The 17,515-nt window shown below is 51.6% G+C and overlaps 1 protein-coding gene across 6 annotated transcripts in view; it reads left to right on the top strand.

Moving 5' to 3' along the window:
* The first annotated feature begins 925 nt into the window (after positions 1 to 925).
* The window catches only part of RRBP1 (ribosome binding protein 1), a 65,799-nt gene continuing 49,209 nt past the window's right edge, over positions 926 to 17,515 (top strand). The window contains exons 1-3 of one of the 6 annotated variants that reach the window (XM_075925745.2): positions 927 to 1,252; positions 2,985 to 3,099; positions 15,444 to 16,124. In XM_075925745.2, the coding sequence (XP_075781860.2) occupies positions 15,464 to 16,124 (661 nt within the window). In that variant the 5' untranslated portion in view covers positions 927 to 1,252; positions 2,985 to 3,099; positions 15,444 to 15,463. Of the gene's footprint in view, positions 1,253 to 2,984; positions 3,100 to 15,443; positions 16,125 to 17,515 lie in introns of all 6 variants that reach the window. The other 5 variants (XM_075925749.2, XM_075925744.2, XM_075925746.2 and 2 more) reach the window with 5 other exon arrangements.

Raw genomic sequence — 17,515 nt, 5'->3', positions numbered from 1 at the left:
GTATTCTGAATCAGTCACAACAGCTGGAGGGCTGTGGGAGGATTTGAACCTATACACAGTATTTTGCAAACATTTTAATGAACTGTGACAATGCATAGTTGAGTTTTGGGGGTTTGGGAAGCATTAGGGAAATTAAAGCAGACAGGTCAAAGTCAAATTTTTAAGTGTCCAATAATTTTGGGTGACCGACTTGAGAAACCAGGTCTGATCTTTCAGAGCAGCCGGGTCTGAACAGAAAGCCCTTAACTTTCTCAGAGAAGTAGCCTCTCCTTGTGAATAGATATGACTTGTGGGCAAGTCTGACAAGTCTACTTATTACCGTAATGAGGAATGTTTCACTATTTACCTTGCTCTACCTCCAGTTGTTTGTTTTATCCACCTGCTGTCTTGCTGTATACAAGTACAGACTTTAAATACTCAGGATGATTTATAATACGTGTGCACAGAGCTTAATAGTGACGTGCCTTGATCCCCAAACAGGACCTAATGGCACTTCTGAAGTAGTGTTCCAGTGTTTGACCAAATTGAACATTCCAGACAAAATAACGCCTATGATCCCAAACTTTCAGCCCTTTTTTAGATCCTAGCTATGCCACCATTTAAGCACATGCTTATCTTGATCAAGCACTTAGGGTATGTCTACACTACAATGTTAATTTGAAATAACAGCAGTTATTTGGAATTAACTTTAATAGCATCTACACAGCCAAACCGCTATTTTGAAATAAATTCGAAATAGTGGAGCACTTATTTCCAATTTGGTAAACCTCATTCTAGGAGGAGTAACACCAAATTCGAAATAGCTAATCTCCCAGCCAAAGCCTGCAGCTGGCAAACTACAACTCCCACAATTCCACTCGCCTCCAGCTGCTCTATTGGTCTCCCCGCTCATCCACTCGCAGGAGTCCTGGAGCCCTCCCCCCAGCTGTCTCCTCTCTCACTGGGCTGCCTCAGGCTTGACTGGCGGGCCTGGCACCAACCGCAGCAGGCTCATGCTGCGCCGCGGGGGCGGAGTGGAGGGAAGCCTTGGGAAAGGCTCCGTGCCAGCGTAGAGGAAAAAGTGCCACGACTCCACAGAGGCGGCGAGCGGCGGAGGGGTGCTGGGGGGCTGCGGGCATCGGTCGGGGCAAGGGCAGCAGGACGCATCCGCCAGCCAGCGGCGCTGTCTCCTCCAGCCGGGGCTCGTGGACGTTGCATTGGCCGCTGTAGAGCTTGGACGGGGCGCGAGAGCGAAGTCTGAGGATCCAGGCAGGTGAGGAACTGGAGCCCCCAAAGCCAGCTCCCTCCCCCCCCCCCCCCAGCTCCGGCTTGCAGCGGGGCCGATCGCAGGGAACCTCCGCCTTCCAGCGCCAGCGGCAGCCTTCCGAACGTCGGGGCGCCCCGCGTTCCACCGCGCCCGGGCCAGCGTTCCAAAGGGTCCCGCAGCGTTCCGAAAAGTTCCTCCAGCGTTCCAAAGAACGCCGGGCGGGGACACCCCAGGGGGGTGGCGGGGACGGAGGGGAGCGGTACCGTCCCGCCTGCGGATCTCAGGGAATCTCCCTCTCGGCTGTGGAAAGCGCGCTGCCCTCCGTGCCTGCAGCATCCCTCTGCCCCTCTCGGTCGCGAGCGCTCCGTTTCCCCGGGGATGCGCCGGGCGACTCCGGCCACGTTCCCAGCTGGAGCAGGAAAAGGTTACGCGGCAGCCCAGCTGACGTTGCTCGGCTGGAAGGCTCCAGGGGCTGAAATGCCTCGCGGAAGCCTTACGCCAGGGCTGGATCGTTGCATGGAGCGGGTTGGGGGGGAGCCGCGGGGAGGCGGCCCCCTGGAGGAGGGCGCTGGACGGTGGGCACTGGTGCGGCTGCTGGCTGTCAGGCGGGGAGAGGACGTGCCCCGGCCCAGCGTGCACGCCTCCCCCTGTCGTGGGCTCCCGGGGGGAGGCGGCCGGCCGGGCATTAAAACGTGGCGGGGGAGTTTGCAGAGCAATTGAAGGCGGAGTTTTCGCCTCCCTCCCCGGGGCGATCCGTGCCCGGGCTGCGGAGCCGCCGCTTTCCTACGCGGTTGGGTCTGGGACGAGATCGCGGGGTGGGGGGCAGTCCCTGGGACCGTGCTGCGCCCCGGGCGGTGCGGAATGGCGACGTGTGCAGTCGGGCCGGGGAGAGGCGCAGTGGTCCGGACCCAGGGCACGGCGGACGGAGCCTCCTCCATCCTCTGCCTGCCCGGGGGCAGCCTCCTGCTCGCTCCCCCGTCTCTGGGCTGCTGGGGAGCTGCTCCCGCCACGCCTTGGGCTCCCACTCGTGTCCCTCGTTGGGGAACCCGCTGGAGGCTGCTGCCCAGATCCGGGGGAGCGCTGAGTAGCAATCGCCGCTGGCTTTGGCTGCAGCTTCCGGATGGATTAGTGTTTGACCCAGCTGGGAAAGGGGAAGGGGGGGCATGTGCGGGCCCTACGGCTGCCGAGCCCTGGCCGCAGCTCGCTCTTAATGCACTCAAGGCTGCAGCAAGCAAAGACCTAAGTATATCTTCGGGGAAACTGAGGCACGCCTGCATTTCGCGCAGACGGAAGCTTAACGGGGGGAGGGAGGGGGGGATCAGGGTTATTCCCAGGGAGCAGTCCCACCAAAACCAATCTTTGCTTATCAGCTAGGGGTTAGCTAGGATGTGTGTCAGTTCTGGGTTGCCTCTCCTGCAGCTGGTTTTATGAAATCCGGGCAGGGGGTGGTGGATGGGGAGTGTTCTCTTTCTCTGTCACACCCAACAAGGAGTTACCACTGGACATCCGGCTGTCCTCCCTGCCAGGGCTGGCTCTGAAATAGTTTGTCCTCAGACCTACCCACCTCCCCCCACCGCCACAGTAACGGCAAACTTTTCACGGGCCCATCTGTTGCAAATATTTGGAACAAATTCCTTTGACCATAGTTGGAGCTGGTCTGGTGGAATTCTGTAATCTGATTAAATACAGTTATAAGGGGTCACAACCATGACAGGATTTCTTCTTTTTCTTTTCAAAGCCTTCCTTACAGCTGTGTTAACCCATACACTGAGTCATTGACTGGTGCAGAATTGAAGGCTCCCAGCCAGACAGAGATGGTGCTAGAGATGTGAAAGCTGGGGAAATTATACACGGTAAAATAACCACTACGTCTCTGAGTCGGTTACTGACGGCATGAGCAGACCGAGGTTTGCCTTGCACGCTGTCAGTTGTGTGATTGGACAAGGCAGGAAACTGGACTGAAGCACAGATCTGTGTTTTCTTCCTACCTCTCTTAGTAGCCTGCTCGGGTGACCGGGGGTAAGCGGGGTCACTTTTCTGCCTCAGTTTCCACATGCCATAAAATATGTATGATACCCCTTGTAACGTGCGTGGAAAGGAAAGTGCTGAAGAGGAGTTGGGTGGTAGGTGCGCCCAATGCATCTGGGTGGTGGCGAGGAAGAACCAAGTCTACAGGAAGGAGCAAAGTTCTAGTGACAGGCCGGAGAGAGGGGACGGTATCTCTGAGCTTAGAGTGAGAGGTCCCTTTGGAGTAGGTATACACAGAACTCTCATATCCATAGGATGGTTCAGGGCCCACGGCAACCACCCCAATTGTCCTATGGAGGAGACAGACCCCCATATTTGATATTAGCCAGTGGGGCCCACGGCAGCCTGGGGATTACCTGGGCAGTGTTTCCCAAATAGTGCCCCACGGAACCCCCGGGTTCTGCGAAGTGAAAGTAAGGGTTCTGCGAGAACCTGATCGCTCCCCCACCCCCGCGATCTGGTCTTAGGGGCAAGCCAGCTTGCTTGCTGCTTTTTTTTTTTTTTGCTTGACAGCCCCCCCCCTTTTTTTCTTTTCTTTGGGTCGACCATTTTTCCCCTGCTTTTTTTTTTTTTTTTAAAGGGTTCCATGGCTAAATAAAATTGGGAAACACTGACCTAGGGGCCTGGCACGGGGCAGCAGCAGAGTTCTCCCCCCTTCTCCAGCACTCGTAGTGACAGGAGCTGCAGCAAACAGAGGCACGCAGCAGCGTGCTTCCCCCCACGATCATCTGCCAGCTGGATCGCTCCACTTCCCTATGGCAATGGGAAGCAGGGGAGGGCTCCTGAAGCAGAGGGGGGGTTGCCCCAGGCCCCGCACCCCGCCTGGGGCCGGCCCTGGGTATACATAACGTAGAAGCAAAATAAGACTCGCACCAGGCAGCTCTGGTGTAACTCCTGGCGTATGGGTCTCTTCTGAAATAAGGTGACCAGAACTGATCTCTTCAAATCAGAACAAGATAAAAAAAAAAGGCAGGTAGAAGTGGAGCATAAAACCTTCATAACCCTTATCTGGAACACCCTGCAAGTCACCTGAAGCTACCAATGCATGAAGGGCCTAGCCTAGAAGGAGGGAGATGGATAATGTAGGCTAGTCCCAGGCTGTGTATTAGAGGACTTTAGGCGACTAGAGCAAACTTTTTAACAGTATCTACTGGGAGAGTCCTACCCAGGGAGACATGGAAAATTCCATTGCTTGGTGTCCTTAACTGTGGACCAGTGGTTTTCAACCTGTGGTATGTGGGCCTCTGGAAGCCTGCAGACTGTGTCTAACATTTCCAGAGGCCTCTGTATCCCCATCTGAATTGTTTTTAGGAATCTGCAAATGAGAAAAGGTTGAAAACCACTGTGCCAGACTCAGCAAAACTCTCCCAGGTATGTAAGGGGGGAAGTGTCCGGCCTTGACAGAGAGGAGTCTAGATCTAAGTCGCTTTGTAACCCTCAACTTCCACGGCTGTTTGAAATCTAAACTTTTACTTGTACAAATCCTGTTGCTAAGTACACTACAGTCTTTGGAACTCCTTCCAGTGAATGCTTAGGCAAACCTCCTGTCCTTGTAACACCCAGAGACGAACGCAAGTACAGCTTGCTGAAACAAACACAGCAAAGGGATATTTTTGCAACTGGATTGCAGACTGTTTTCTTGCCAAAAATCATTTGCTTAAGACAGTGGAGGGGCTGCCTGTGGGAGCCACCATTGAAACACTATCTTTTTTTGGAGGGGGGGGGGGGCGGATATCAAGGACTCTGTAAACGTGACAAAAATAGGCAACATTTTAAGCCCCTAACAGTGGCCTCTTAAACTCCTTTTAGTAAAAGTTCCAAAAATCTATCCAGGGAAAATACAGTGTAAAGATCCTACTGTACAGCTGCCCAGCCTTGTGATGGCTCATTACAAGTGCCTACGCAAGCTTAAATAACTTATAACCATGGTACGGGGGTGGGGTGTCTTGCCTCAAAGACAATTGTCTCATTGTCAATACTGAACAATATTAAGTACCTCTGTGGAATGTTAGCGCTGAACAATGGAGGAGACGGGAGAGAAGTGCCCGCTCTTCTCAAACCCTGGCACGACTCCCTTCCGGAAGGCTGTGCAGCGGGGTAAGGCGCTGTCAGAGGCAACATCTGGGCCTTACGAAATCACTGCGGCCTCGTTTTCTGGCGTATGGTGCAGTCAGAATCCCCCGGAAGTACCTGCCTGCAGGATCAGCCCCTAACGTCGTAATTCCATCGCGCCCACTTCTCTTCTTTGAAGAGGCTCCGTGATGTTAATGGGACAATGGTAAAAGACGAGGGCTAGAGCGACGGCCCTTTTGAATGCTGGAGGCTTGGGCTTTTTGAACCATATCCCTGCCTCCTTTGTTTGGTGTCCTGTGGGAGTCCGCAATGGGGTAGAAATTGCTGTGCGGACTTGGGTGTTCGCTCGGCATCCGCTTCCAGGGATCTGCGTGAAATGCGTTTTCTAAGCCGTGTGGCTGACGGAGCCAACTTACAGGAGCCTCTGTTGCCTGCAGTCATGCGTGGCTGTGGAGCGGGACAGAGTTACTCTGGTAGCTCAAGTGTAACTTCTCTTTTTTTTTTTCCCTTGCGTACTTTAACTTCAAAAGCTTTTGCGGGAGGAGGCTGCATCCTCGCCCAACGGAGGGGGAGAATAAAGCGAAGCATGGAGGGTGTGCTCTAGGAGATGTGACTTTCTCTGCAGTGAAGATCCCTCCTCACCCCTTGTGCTGATTAAGTGGATTTTGCTCACGAAAGCATTTGCCCTAATTCATCTGTTAGTCTCTAAAGGACTGCAGGACTCCTCATTGTTTTTTCAAAATGTGGGTTGTTTTAAATTGACCAGGCTAGGCAGCTTCTATTTCAAAAACTAATAGAACAGGGTTGGAGTTAAGGATGGTAAATATTGACTATTTGATTAGTGGATGGGTGCCTCTGCCTTTGAAGTGTAGGCAGCCCTAGGGCTGTTGCTACACTTCAAAGGTGAAAGCACGGTGTGGAGCCCAGGGTCACCTGTGGACTCCCCTGCTGACCCTGGGCTCCATGTGTTGCTACTGCTTTGAAATGCCATGAGGAGCCTGACACTGGGACTCCCCAGCTGATCCCGGACTCCATGTGGCGCTGCCACTTTGAAACGCCACATGTAGCCTGGGGACACCCCAGCTGGCCCTGCGCTGCACGTGGTGTTTCAGAGCAGCAGTGCTGTGTGGAGCCTGGGGTCTGGCTCCAAGCAGCCCCGGGCTCCAAGAAGCACTGCCCCTTTGAAGTACCCCCTACTTTCCACCCACCCCTTGCTGCCTCTTTCTGACAGTCGACTAGCCTGTTGACTATCCAATAAGCATTCGCTTACTGGATAGTCGACTAGTTCTCCGCATCCCTCGTTGGCGTTCAGTCGCGCTTCTTGTTGTGGAAGTTGGTGTAGCTGTTTGCTTCTTGTTCTGGAGTTGTCGGTTTTCTCACGAATCGCTGTTGTCCTGCTACTGCAAACTCACTCGCACAAAGGGGTTTACCTCTTGTGTGCATTCTCCGCAGGCTTTAATGGACCGACTCTCGTCAGCCCCGGCTACCATTGTGAGCACAGTTCTGCAGGGCCAGGTCCTAGGCTAAGTCAACACTGGCACTTGACAGCGCTGTAACTTTCTGGTGCGGGGGTATGAGCAAATACCTCCCCCTAAGCACAGCAAGTTACAGCGTTGTGAAAGCACCAGGTGACCCAGGCTGCAGCGCTGGGAGCACAGATCTGCACCTCTATAAATCGGGACTCTTTGGTCTGGCAATATCCGTGGTCCAGCAGGATTATGGATGTTCCGAGATCAGAGAGTCCTGGTGCATTGCTGGCGTAGGGGCACAGAGCCTGGCGTGATGCGGGGTGGGATGGCAGGAGCCCGGCACATGGCCCAGCTGGGCTGCGGGATGGGGGAGAAGGGGCAGGAACTAGGAAGCTTGGAAGTGGGGTGACCGAGCAAGGGGTGGGGCTGGCAGCCGTGGGGCTAGAAACTACCTCCCCTGGTTTGGCAAAACCCCACATCTGGGACCAGTCAGGCCCTGAGGGTGCCGGACCAGGGAGGTCCGACCTGTCGCTCGGAAGGCTCCATCTGGAATTTTTGTGTCTTACTTTCTGGTGTCACTAGAACTCTGTGAATTCTGGCTCCATCTGTGCTATTACAAAGCAGCTCCTTCATCATGGGTGTTCGTGCATCAGCCCCCGCCTCCCATGCTGCGATACTGGAGACTGTATCGGCTCCCGCTCCCACTCCAGGGAATAGCGGCCGTCTCACAACTACGGCTCTCGGGGAGCCATGGATCACGTCACCCAGAATTTGTGTATTTGTGTGATAGTTATGAAAGTCGGTTACTCCTGGAAACTTACCTTGTTCTGTATTAAAAAGCCATGGAGCTTTTCACCGTGACCGAGGGATCTTCAGAAAGGCAAAGACAATGCTTCCAAATTCACACCGGTCTTTGAAAGAGCTGGTATTGGGATAAGCCCAGTGGTCCTGAGGTCACCATCATCAGGTAGGTAGAATCCTGGTGCCTTTCCTAAAACTATAGGTCCTAGAGACTCGATGGTTCAGTGGGGATGGTAGATTTCCTGCACTGAATTACATTAAGTCCTCGGAAACGCTTATTAAGGGTTTAATGCACATGTTGAATGCTAACGTCTTAATATTAAAACCATCTCCTTTTTTGTAACTAGAAATCATACCTGCTAGGCTAGTTCTTACTCAGGCAAATCTTCTCTGTGCACTAAAATAATTTTTGTAGGTACACTCAACAATACGTACCAAAAAATCCTTCCCAAGAAGAAAATAGATAGGTGAAATTCTAGCACTCGATGTGTGGCTGTGATCTTGGGCCGGAGTTGTACGCGTTTTGGGGAGAAAAGTGATGTAGCTGTGCTCGTGTGTAGGGATATGGACGGTTGTGAATTTGTGTAAATGTGTAACCGCTAGAAATATTTGTGGTTACACGTTCACATGGGGGGGGTGGAGTTGGCTTTTAAGATGGTTCTTCCCTAGCACCACTCCCTTCTGCCCCCCCACTTCTTCGCAGGGGCGGGGGAGACAGGCATCTCCTGTGCATATCGGTTCTCACCTTCCCCCCCCCTTTCTTGCTACCTCTGATACAGAGGCAGCAAGGGTGGGGGCGGTACATGTAGTCATTAGGATTAACCAATAAGCCCAGGCTTATTGGTTAATCGTGTAATTGACTACACACTAATATCCCTACTCTGGTGTGGTAGATGTGAAACTAGTCTCTCACAAATCTAGTATCAGTCCTATCCATCTTGATGCCCATGTGTTCTCTCTCTTCCACAAGAACACACGTTATGTTGTTTAATATTAAAATAAACATGGCTCTTGAGGAGCATGGAAGTCACTTTTATGGCTCAAATTGCCATGTGAAATAAAAGCTTGAAGTTTATACTGTTGAGAGAACCTTTGTTATTGCTTGACTTGTTCTTAGTCATGCAACCTTCAGAGTATCCACGGTTTTATCCCAGCCCCCTTGCAATAATCTTAATTATGCCGTTTCAGCCTACCTGCTCACGCTAGGGTACCGTGCAGTTTTGCTCAGATGAATCCGTAGCATCGATTTTAACAGTCATAATAGCACAGCACATCTGTACTGGCTCAGGGCCAGGTTTTGCAAAGCCTTCTCCAAAGTTACTCGTGAGATTATGTCTACACCCTGCAATAAAACTCCTGTGGCCACAAGAGTCGGAGCCCGGGCTCCCTGGGCAGTGGTGGAAAAAGGACCCCAAAAAGTTACTTGAGTAAAAGTACTGCTACTTTGAAAAAGTCCTTCGAAGTCTCTGCTGGACTTGGTCCATTGCCTTTGTGTGCTGGAGAGAACAAACCGTAAGGCTGGCATTTGTAATACTCCCTAGTCAACAGCCGTATATCTGTCTTCTCAAGGAGCCGGTCTGGCCTCCGTGGGGGTATCCGTGTAACTCAGCTGGCTGTGTGTAAGTATCTTACGTGTTCTGCAGCAAGGCAGCAGCAGCTTCCTAATTAAGGTTGCCTCTGACTAGCTTAAAGCAGGAGTAAAATGTGTGTGTTCAACTCTACGGGCTGGTTTATCTTGGTAACGCTTGTGACAAAAGTTTTCCTTTCTACCCCCTTGGGCCTGTCTTTCCAATGAAAAGGTTCCCTCCTCCCAAACTTATCTTGCAAATGTCTGTGCGTCAAAGTCACTGCAAAATCCCAGTTAAACTGTTTGTAGAATTAGAGGAGATGACCCTTCTGGGCTTTTTTAACCATTTGATCCCACGGGAGACAGAGCGGGACTATTATATTGCAGTGACATCAGGACAGCGCTCTGTTGTGCTAGGCACTGTACGCGTGGGCTATGTTCTTATGGGTGGTTAGCAGATGTGGTTTTTAAATAGCAAGATAACTAGTGCCTATTTAGAGTCAGGTCTGCCCACCCCACACTAGGCCTGGGGGGGTAACGACAGCCCATGGGGGCAGTCAGCCATGTCCTTGTAGGTGTCAGGCTGGGTAGGAGTTCAAAGAGCAGAACTTGGCTCTGTGAGGCCCCGACCAGCCCGGTCTCGTTCTGTTGGGGGGTGAGGGAGAAGCGTGGCTTGGGTCAGGGAGCTGAAGTGGGCGAGAGCCGGGGTGGAGAAACGTATCCTGGCAGTCGGGAAGCAAAGTGGCAGGAAGTGAGCCTGCCCCCTGCTGGACGGGGCCTGCAGGGAGACTCCTGCTGAGTCAGGGACTGCTCTGAGGGGAAAGGGAAGAAATGCTACCGCCACAGAGCCAGCTGGGTGGCAGATGGCACCGTAGGAAGCCTGGGGAAGAGGCTGCCAGTGGGGCTGATGTGCTGGAAGTCCCGGAAGAAGCTGGAGCAAAGGCCCAAGAAAGGGCAAGGAAGACCGTGGTCCTGGGAAGGCAGCAACACGCCTGCGACCCAGGGAGGGCTTGGCTTCTCCTACAAGCCCTGCAAACCCGTTTTGGTAATGAAGACTTTGCTGTGTAGCAAGAGGTTCTTGCCCTCGAGAGTTTATGACCTAAATAGACAAGGCACAGGGCTGTGAGGGAAACTGAGGCCCGGGGAGGTGGGAAGTGATTCGTGCTGGGTCACCTAGCCGTAGGGTTGCCAGATGGTTGAAACAAAAATACCGAACACCCCGCCCCCCTCAAAAAAAACAAAAAAAAAAAGGGGAAAAATTCTGTTGAAGAAAAAAAAAGGGGGGGAGACCAAAGTTGTTGGCAAAAAACCCCAAAAGACTTATTAAGCAAACAAAAATACAAAAAAACCAACAAAAAATTAAAATAAAACAGCATTAAAACAGCATGTCCCCTTTAAGAGTGAGTGCAGGGATAGGAACAGGGGAGCGGTTGAGCACTAAGACCCAGGGGAGCCATTGCTTCCCCTTGGTCTTTTTGCCAGCAGCCATTTGGTTTTGCTGACAGCCTTGTTGAACCAGGTAAGCATGGGGTCGGGGGGCTGGGTGTGTTGGGGACTCGAGGGAGGCTGGGCACTGAGTGTCTGTAGGGTTGCCAGGTGCCTGGCATTTTCACCTCCTGGACGGGGAAAAAAATCAGAAAATACCGGACATCTTAGGTGTCTGGTATTTTCTGAATTTTTTTTTTACCAGACAGGAGGTGAAAATACCGGACTGTCTGGGTTAATACCAGACGCCTGGCAACCCTAACTAGTCGGTTGCTAGCAGAAGCTGTGAAATGAAGAGATTCTAACCAAACAGTTGCCCATCCGCTTCCCCACGAGAACTGTCATGAGCTTTGACCCAGTCCAAGCAGGATGGAAAATAACTCCCCCCCCACTCCCAAAGATGTAAAGCACAATGGCTGTGCGGTGTTTATACACATCTCTCCCTCATGGGTATCCTAGCTTGTTCTGTCCGGAACCAAATCTGTTATATCTTGAAGGCACAGAAGGTTTCAAGTGGTCTCGATTGGATATTAGGACAAACTATTTCCCTAGGAGGATGGGGAAGCACTGGGACGGGTTCCCTAGGGAGGTGGTGGAGTCTCCATCCCTAGAGACTTTGAAGTCTCGGCTGGACAAAGCCCTGGCTGGGATGATTGAGTTGGGATCGGTCCTGCCTTGGGCAGGGGGCTGGACTCCGTGACCTCTGAGGTCTTGTCCAGCCCTAGGATTCTAGGAAAATGCATTTGATGAACTCTGAGTTACCCACCTAACCAACCTGCTGGATAGGGAAAGACTGCCAGGTTTTATTTAAATAAATGAAAAGTAAGTATTTTAAAAATCATAACATGAATATCTAGTAACCAGGGTATCTATGCAACACGGTACTAAACAATACAGTGGACTGATTTTTTTTTTTTAAACCATCAAGGAAGAAACCTTGACTGAGATACTGCGCTTGTATGTTCTAGTTATTTTCCAAAAAGGAGTCCCATTCTCATTGGTTTGACAAATATAATTTGGTCTAATCACAACCGGATATATCCTTTATACAAAGTGTGTTACTTCTGCTTGCTAGCAGTGTGGTTACACTGTACAACTGCTTAAATGTGCGTGGAAATAGTGTCACGCCCACTTCTTCTGGTTTCTTTGGTTAAAGACTGGTGAATGGCACACTTGTTTGACTAGATTGCTTGGTTTGGGTCAGGCTGCACTGGAATGGAAGTTGGAATTCATTTAAAAAATGTAGCAAAATGATTTAAAATGTTGTTGTTTTTTTTTTTTAAGCCTATCCCAAACCGGGACTTTAAACTGGACAGATGGGTACAGGATGTCCAGTGTCACTGTCATGTCGGTATCACTGCCCTGTGGGGCACTGGGGACACCCTTTTTAGGGGGTGTGGTTTAGTCCCCACCGGTATGACTTTGCATGCACCATGTGAACACGGTCATGCTGGCGGAGGTGGAGCTGCGGGCTCTGAAAAATGGCCGCCTCTATGCAGGTCCCAGGAGTCTTGCAATGTCCGTTTTTCTGGGGGTGCGGGCGTGGCCATTCTAATCAGGGTGGTCTCTGTGCTCCTTCGTAATGCTCTGTAGTGACTCAAATGGAGAATGATTCAGTGACTGGAATGCTGGGGTCGGTGCTTTAGAAAGGGTACTGAGAACATAAGAACGACCATACTGAGTCAAAGCAAAAGTCCATCTAGCCCAGTATCCTGTCTGCTGACAGAGCCCAATGCCAGATGCCTCAGAGGGAGGGAACACAACAAGTAATCCTCATATGATCCCTCTCCTGTCACCCATTTCCAGACAAACAGAGGCCAGGGACACCATTCCTACCCATCCTGGCTAATAGCCATCGATGGACCTAAACTCCATGGCTGTGTCTACACTGGGCCACTTATTCCGGAAAATCAGTCGCTTTTCCGGAATAAGCTGCGAGCTGTCTACACTGGCCCTTGAATTTCCGGAAAAGCAATGATGCTCTACTGTACAAAATCAGCCGCTATTCCGGAAAAATATTCTGCTCCCGCTCGGGGATAAGTCCTTATTCCGGAACACTGTTCCGGAAAAGGACCAGTGTAGACAGCCCAGTAGTCTTTTCCGGAAAAAAGCCCCGATCGCGAAAATGGCGATCGGGGCTCTTTTCTGGAAAAGCGTGTCTACATTGGCCACAGATGCTTTTCCGGAAAAAGGGCTTTTCCGGAAAAGCAGCCTGCCAATGTAGATGCTCCTTTTCCAGAAAAACTGAAAACGGAATAGTGTTCCGTTTTAAGCATTTACGGAAATTCATGCCAGTGTAGACACAGCCCATGAATTTATCTAGCTCTTTTTTGAACCCTGTTAAAGTCCTGGTCTTCATAACATCCTTTGGCAAGGAGTTCCACAGGTTGACAGTGTGCTGCATGAAGAAAAGGCTAATCCTAGTGAACTGTGTTCGGCTCATGGGTGGTTATTGTCCACAGTTGTGCTCGAGAAATTGAATAAACTAACATATTATGGCAGAGGGGTGTTGATATGTCCCTTATTTTAAAAAAAGATTGGGTTGGAGAGAGGTAGAGTAATAAGCAAGAATATGGGCTGGTGTCTCCGCTTTGCACTGATAGACTTGGTAAGTTTGGAGTCAGATGTCTATTTTATACGCATGCGGTTTCATGCCTGTAGACTGGCTCTATCCACAGAGAAAACATGGTCTCGAATAACTCGGACTTGCACTGTATTTTTTTTGTCTAATACAAGTGTCAAGCATCAGATTGTCATGGAAGGACAAGCTCTGATGTGCATAGTGTGCAGGCAATAATTTTTGCTGTATGCTGTGACTACCCACTTGGCTGTAACAGGGAGCATGAAGAAGTCTTCATATTGGTGTGTTATCAAGTAATGTCAGTGTCATCACATGCATTAAGGGCTGTAAGAAGGGGGACAGCGATCAATTGTTCTCCACGTCTACAGGAGGTAGGACAGGAAGAAAATGGCTTAATCTGAAGCGAGGGAGGTTTATGTTAGATAATAGAAAGCTTCCCTCACTATAAGGCTAGTTAAGCCCTGGAACAGGTTCCAAAGCGGGGTTGTGAAACCCACTCCAATTCATCTGATGAGTGGGTTTTGCCCACAGAAGCTTGATTCTGTATATTTTTTCTTAGTCTCTTAAGGTGTCACTGGACTACTCATTGCTTTTTATCATTGGAGGCGTTTAAGAACAGGCTGGACTAGGGATGTTAAATTTAGTTTAATCAACTAATCGACTAGTCGATGGATTTTCCATCGACTAGTCGATAAGCGGGGAAGCCGCAGCGGGGTTAGCTCCTGGCCCTGTCCGCTTTTAATACACTTAAAAGACTGAATTGCAACAGGAGGGATCCAACGAGAGCAGAGACAGCTGACTCCTGGCTTGCACAGGGCCCCCTCCTGCTGTGCACCAGCCTTTTAAAAAGCAGAGGTGCCATGTCTGAGACTGGGTGTCAGCTGGGAATCAGCTGATTCCTAGCTCGCGCCCGGTCTTTCTACCCCCGCCATCCCTGTACCCTGCAGAGACGGGGCTGGGGGGAACCAGCTTTTAAGCCAGCTCCCCCCCCCCGCAGCACCAGCTTCTGTTTTCCCCCCCCACCCACCCACCCACCCACCCATTGCCTCTGATAGATGTAAAAGCTTTTGCTTTTGCTTATCAGATAGTTGACTGGTCGCTTACATCTTTAGGCTGGACAAACGGTTCTCGGGAATGACCTAATCAACTTAGCACTGCCTCAGAAGAGAGATGTGTCTGTGTGAAGGGAGGGAAGGAAGGGGTGGTGGTGGAATGGACTAGAAATGACATCCAGAGGTCTCGTCCCACCCCACGTGTCTATGAGTACGTATGTTCATACGGTCCCATTCCATTGCTAAAGTATGACGTGAAAAAAAAAATTACCTGGTTGCAAATGGGTATTTCCCTTGAGCATCTGAAATGATGAACATGTTTCTGGGCTCGCCAGAGCTGGAAGGGAAAGAATCCAAGACTCAAGGTGACTCATGTCCTGGTTTTATCTTGTTATACACCCTCTGGGATTCTGGAGAATGAATGAGCTTCTCTAAAACTTCTAGCTCCAGTGACTGGCTTTAGCCTAAGAAATCAACTCCTTTCTGCTGTTCCTCACCACATCCTTTCCAGTCCGGTACGCACCTTGTGGTGGCTAGTTTGTGGCTTGCTTGGATATGGGTTTTCTTTTGTACAGTGCCTAGAAGGGTGTGTCTAGACTACATGCCTCCGTCGACGGAGGCATGTAGATTAGCCAGATCGGCAGAGGGAAATGAAGCCGCGATTAAAATAATCGCGACTTCATTTAAATTTAAATGGCTGCCCCGCTCTGCCGAGCAGCTGTTTGTCGGCAGATCGGGGCAGTCTGGACGCGCCGCGCCGACAAAGAAGACTTTCTTGATCGGCACAGGCAAACCTGGTTTCACGAGGCATACCTGTGCCGATCAAAAAAGGCTTCTTTGTCGGCGCGGCGCGTCCAGACTGCCCCGATCTGCCGACAAACAGCTGATCGGCAGAGCGGGGCAGCCATTTAAATTTAAACGAAGCCGCGATTATTTTAATCGCGGCTTCATTTCCCTCTGCCGATCTGGCTAATCTACATGCCTCCGTCGACGGAGGCATGTAGTCTAGACGTACCCGAATAATGGAGCCCTTCTGCAATAAAAGCAAGTGTTAATTGTGCGCATCTAGCCCTCCCACTGCAACAGATGCAGTGCTGCAAGACTGTATCTTGGCACTAACTCTTGTTCCGGTGTCTTGCAGGTAGCGAAAAGTGAGCCAGCATGGATTTGTACGACCCGCAGACGCTGGGGGTTATGGTCTTTGGAGGCTTCATGGTGATTTCAGCAATTGGGATCTTCCTGGTGTCTACCTTCTCCATGAAGGAGACTTCTTACGAGGAAGCCCTGGCGAAGCAACGCAAGGAGCTCGAGAGAACCCAGCAGCACAAAGCGGAGAAGAAGAAGAAAGAGAAACCCGTTGAGAAGAAAGGAAAGGCCAAGAAAAAGGAGGAGAAGCCGAATGGGAAAATTCCAGAGCAGGAGCTGGTTCTAGAGGACGTCGACCTTGAACCTGTTGCATTGTCTGAGCCAGTGATTATCGAGTCTTCCATTCCGGCGGTTTCCGCTCTCCCTCAGGAGAAGGAGAAACCTGCCCCCTCCCCTAAAGACAAGAAGAAGAAGGAAAAGAAAGTGGCCAAGGTGGAGCCAGCTCCCCCGCTTGCGGCTGCCCTGTCGGTCGTGGTCTCGAAATCTTCTCCCGTCTTGGAGGTCGCTGCCAAGGAAGTGCCTGTTGTGGCCGTCCCGCCGGTCGGCACGCTACAGAGCGCCCCAGTCGTTAATGCCGCTGCTGTCAAAAAAGCAGAGGCGCCGGTTGGCCTAGAGGAGCCCAAGCACGACGGGGCTGCCAAGAAGAAGGCCGTGTCCAAGAAGAAGAGTGAGCTAAGTAAGTCTTTCTCTCCGGCGTGTGTCCTTGTGGCACGTCCCCGGGGCCACCAACTGGGTTATGTTTGAGCATTGGTGTGTGGCATGAGGAGCAGAGGGGGGAACCCCCCTTCTGTGCTGTGGACTTGCCTAGAAATGCCCCAGGAGGGGGTCTTTTCAAGGGCTGATTACATGGGTGTGGCTCTTGTTGGACTGGGAGAGCTTCAGAGGCGTGGGGTCCTTTCTGTGAGACTCGACCGCAGCCCCCCTCTTGGATTCAGCCCCCTCTTTGATATGTTGCCTCGTGTGCCGGGTGCGTCTGGGAGCCTAGCGCTGGCTTCTCACCCGGATTGGGTTTTTCCTGTTTGTTTGGGCGGGTGCTCAGGCCAGGAGGTTCAGGGAAGGAGGCTGGGGGGTTAGGCAGGGACTTACTGGGGCCACGCATGGTGGCAAATGTGGTGTTGCTGCAATGGTGGCTTCTCCTGAAGGGGGGGACTGTGGCTATGCTGCCCCAGCAGCTCCTCACAAGGGGGGCTGCCTACCTCCTTGCAGGGGGGGCAGGAGCTTCTGTCTGGCGGGTCGGGGGCGGGGCTTGGAGGTATGGAGGCCAATGAACCTGGGCCGGTGTCCAGCAATATGGAGAGCTCCAACCCCAGCTGGCCACTCTCTTCCTGGGCCACTCTCTTCCACAGGACCATTAAGGGAGGAGATGACGGAACACACCAAGTGTCTAAGTTTTAACGCTTTATTGATAAAATAATAAAACAACAGCGGAGAGTGATGGGTGCTTCCCACGTCACTCAGAGGAAGGAAGAAAGCGTTCGTGCCCCGAGCCCTAACCCGCTTTCATACTCACACGCTCACTGCCCGAGGCTGGCCAGGCCTGGGTGTAACGTAAGAAGAGGGGGAAGGGAGTTCGGTCCTATGCGCACAGGTCATCCAGGGTCCGCTGTGATCTCTCAATTGCTCCAGCTCTCAGGAGGGTTTTACGTCCTGGGCTCCTTTGGGGGTGTCCCATCTGCGACCTCTGTTCCTGGCGCTCTTTGTGCCAGTCCAAACCGGCTTTCTGTGGTCTCCTTGATTTTTCCCAAAACACACCGGCGAGACTCTGTTATTCTCTTTGCTTTCCTCCGTGCTGGTTTGCTTGTCTTGCTTGTTATGGGCTGGCTGTGCAGATCGGTTCAGCTGAATGTCTCTCTGATGGCTGGTTGGTGGATTCCGGGCCCCCCTCTTTCTTGGCCGGCAGCCGAGAGTCAGATGTGTGCTGTGGCCTTGAGCTGGCGGGAGCCAACGTCTTATCTTTGGGTCTAGCAGAAGTGTGGAGTTAACCCGTTCTCTGCTCTCTTCATCCCTCCTCCCCGCTTTTGGCCTCTCACGACCTGTAAGGGAATCCTTCATTCGTTCCACACTCAC

The sequence above is a fragment of the Pelodiscus sinensis genome, chromosome 3, assembly GCF_052426305.1.
Source record: "Pelodiscus sinensis isolate ZL-2025 chromosome 3, ASM5242630v1, whole genome shotgun sequence".
In the NCBI taxonomy this organism is placed as follows: Eukaryota; Metazoa; Chordata; order Testudines; family Trionychidae; genus Pelodiscus; species Pelodiscus sinensis.
The sequence above is the reverse complement of the archived record's forward strand: the minus strand, read 5'-3'. Positions and strand labels throughout refer to the sequence as shown.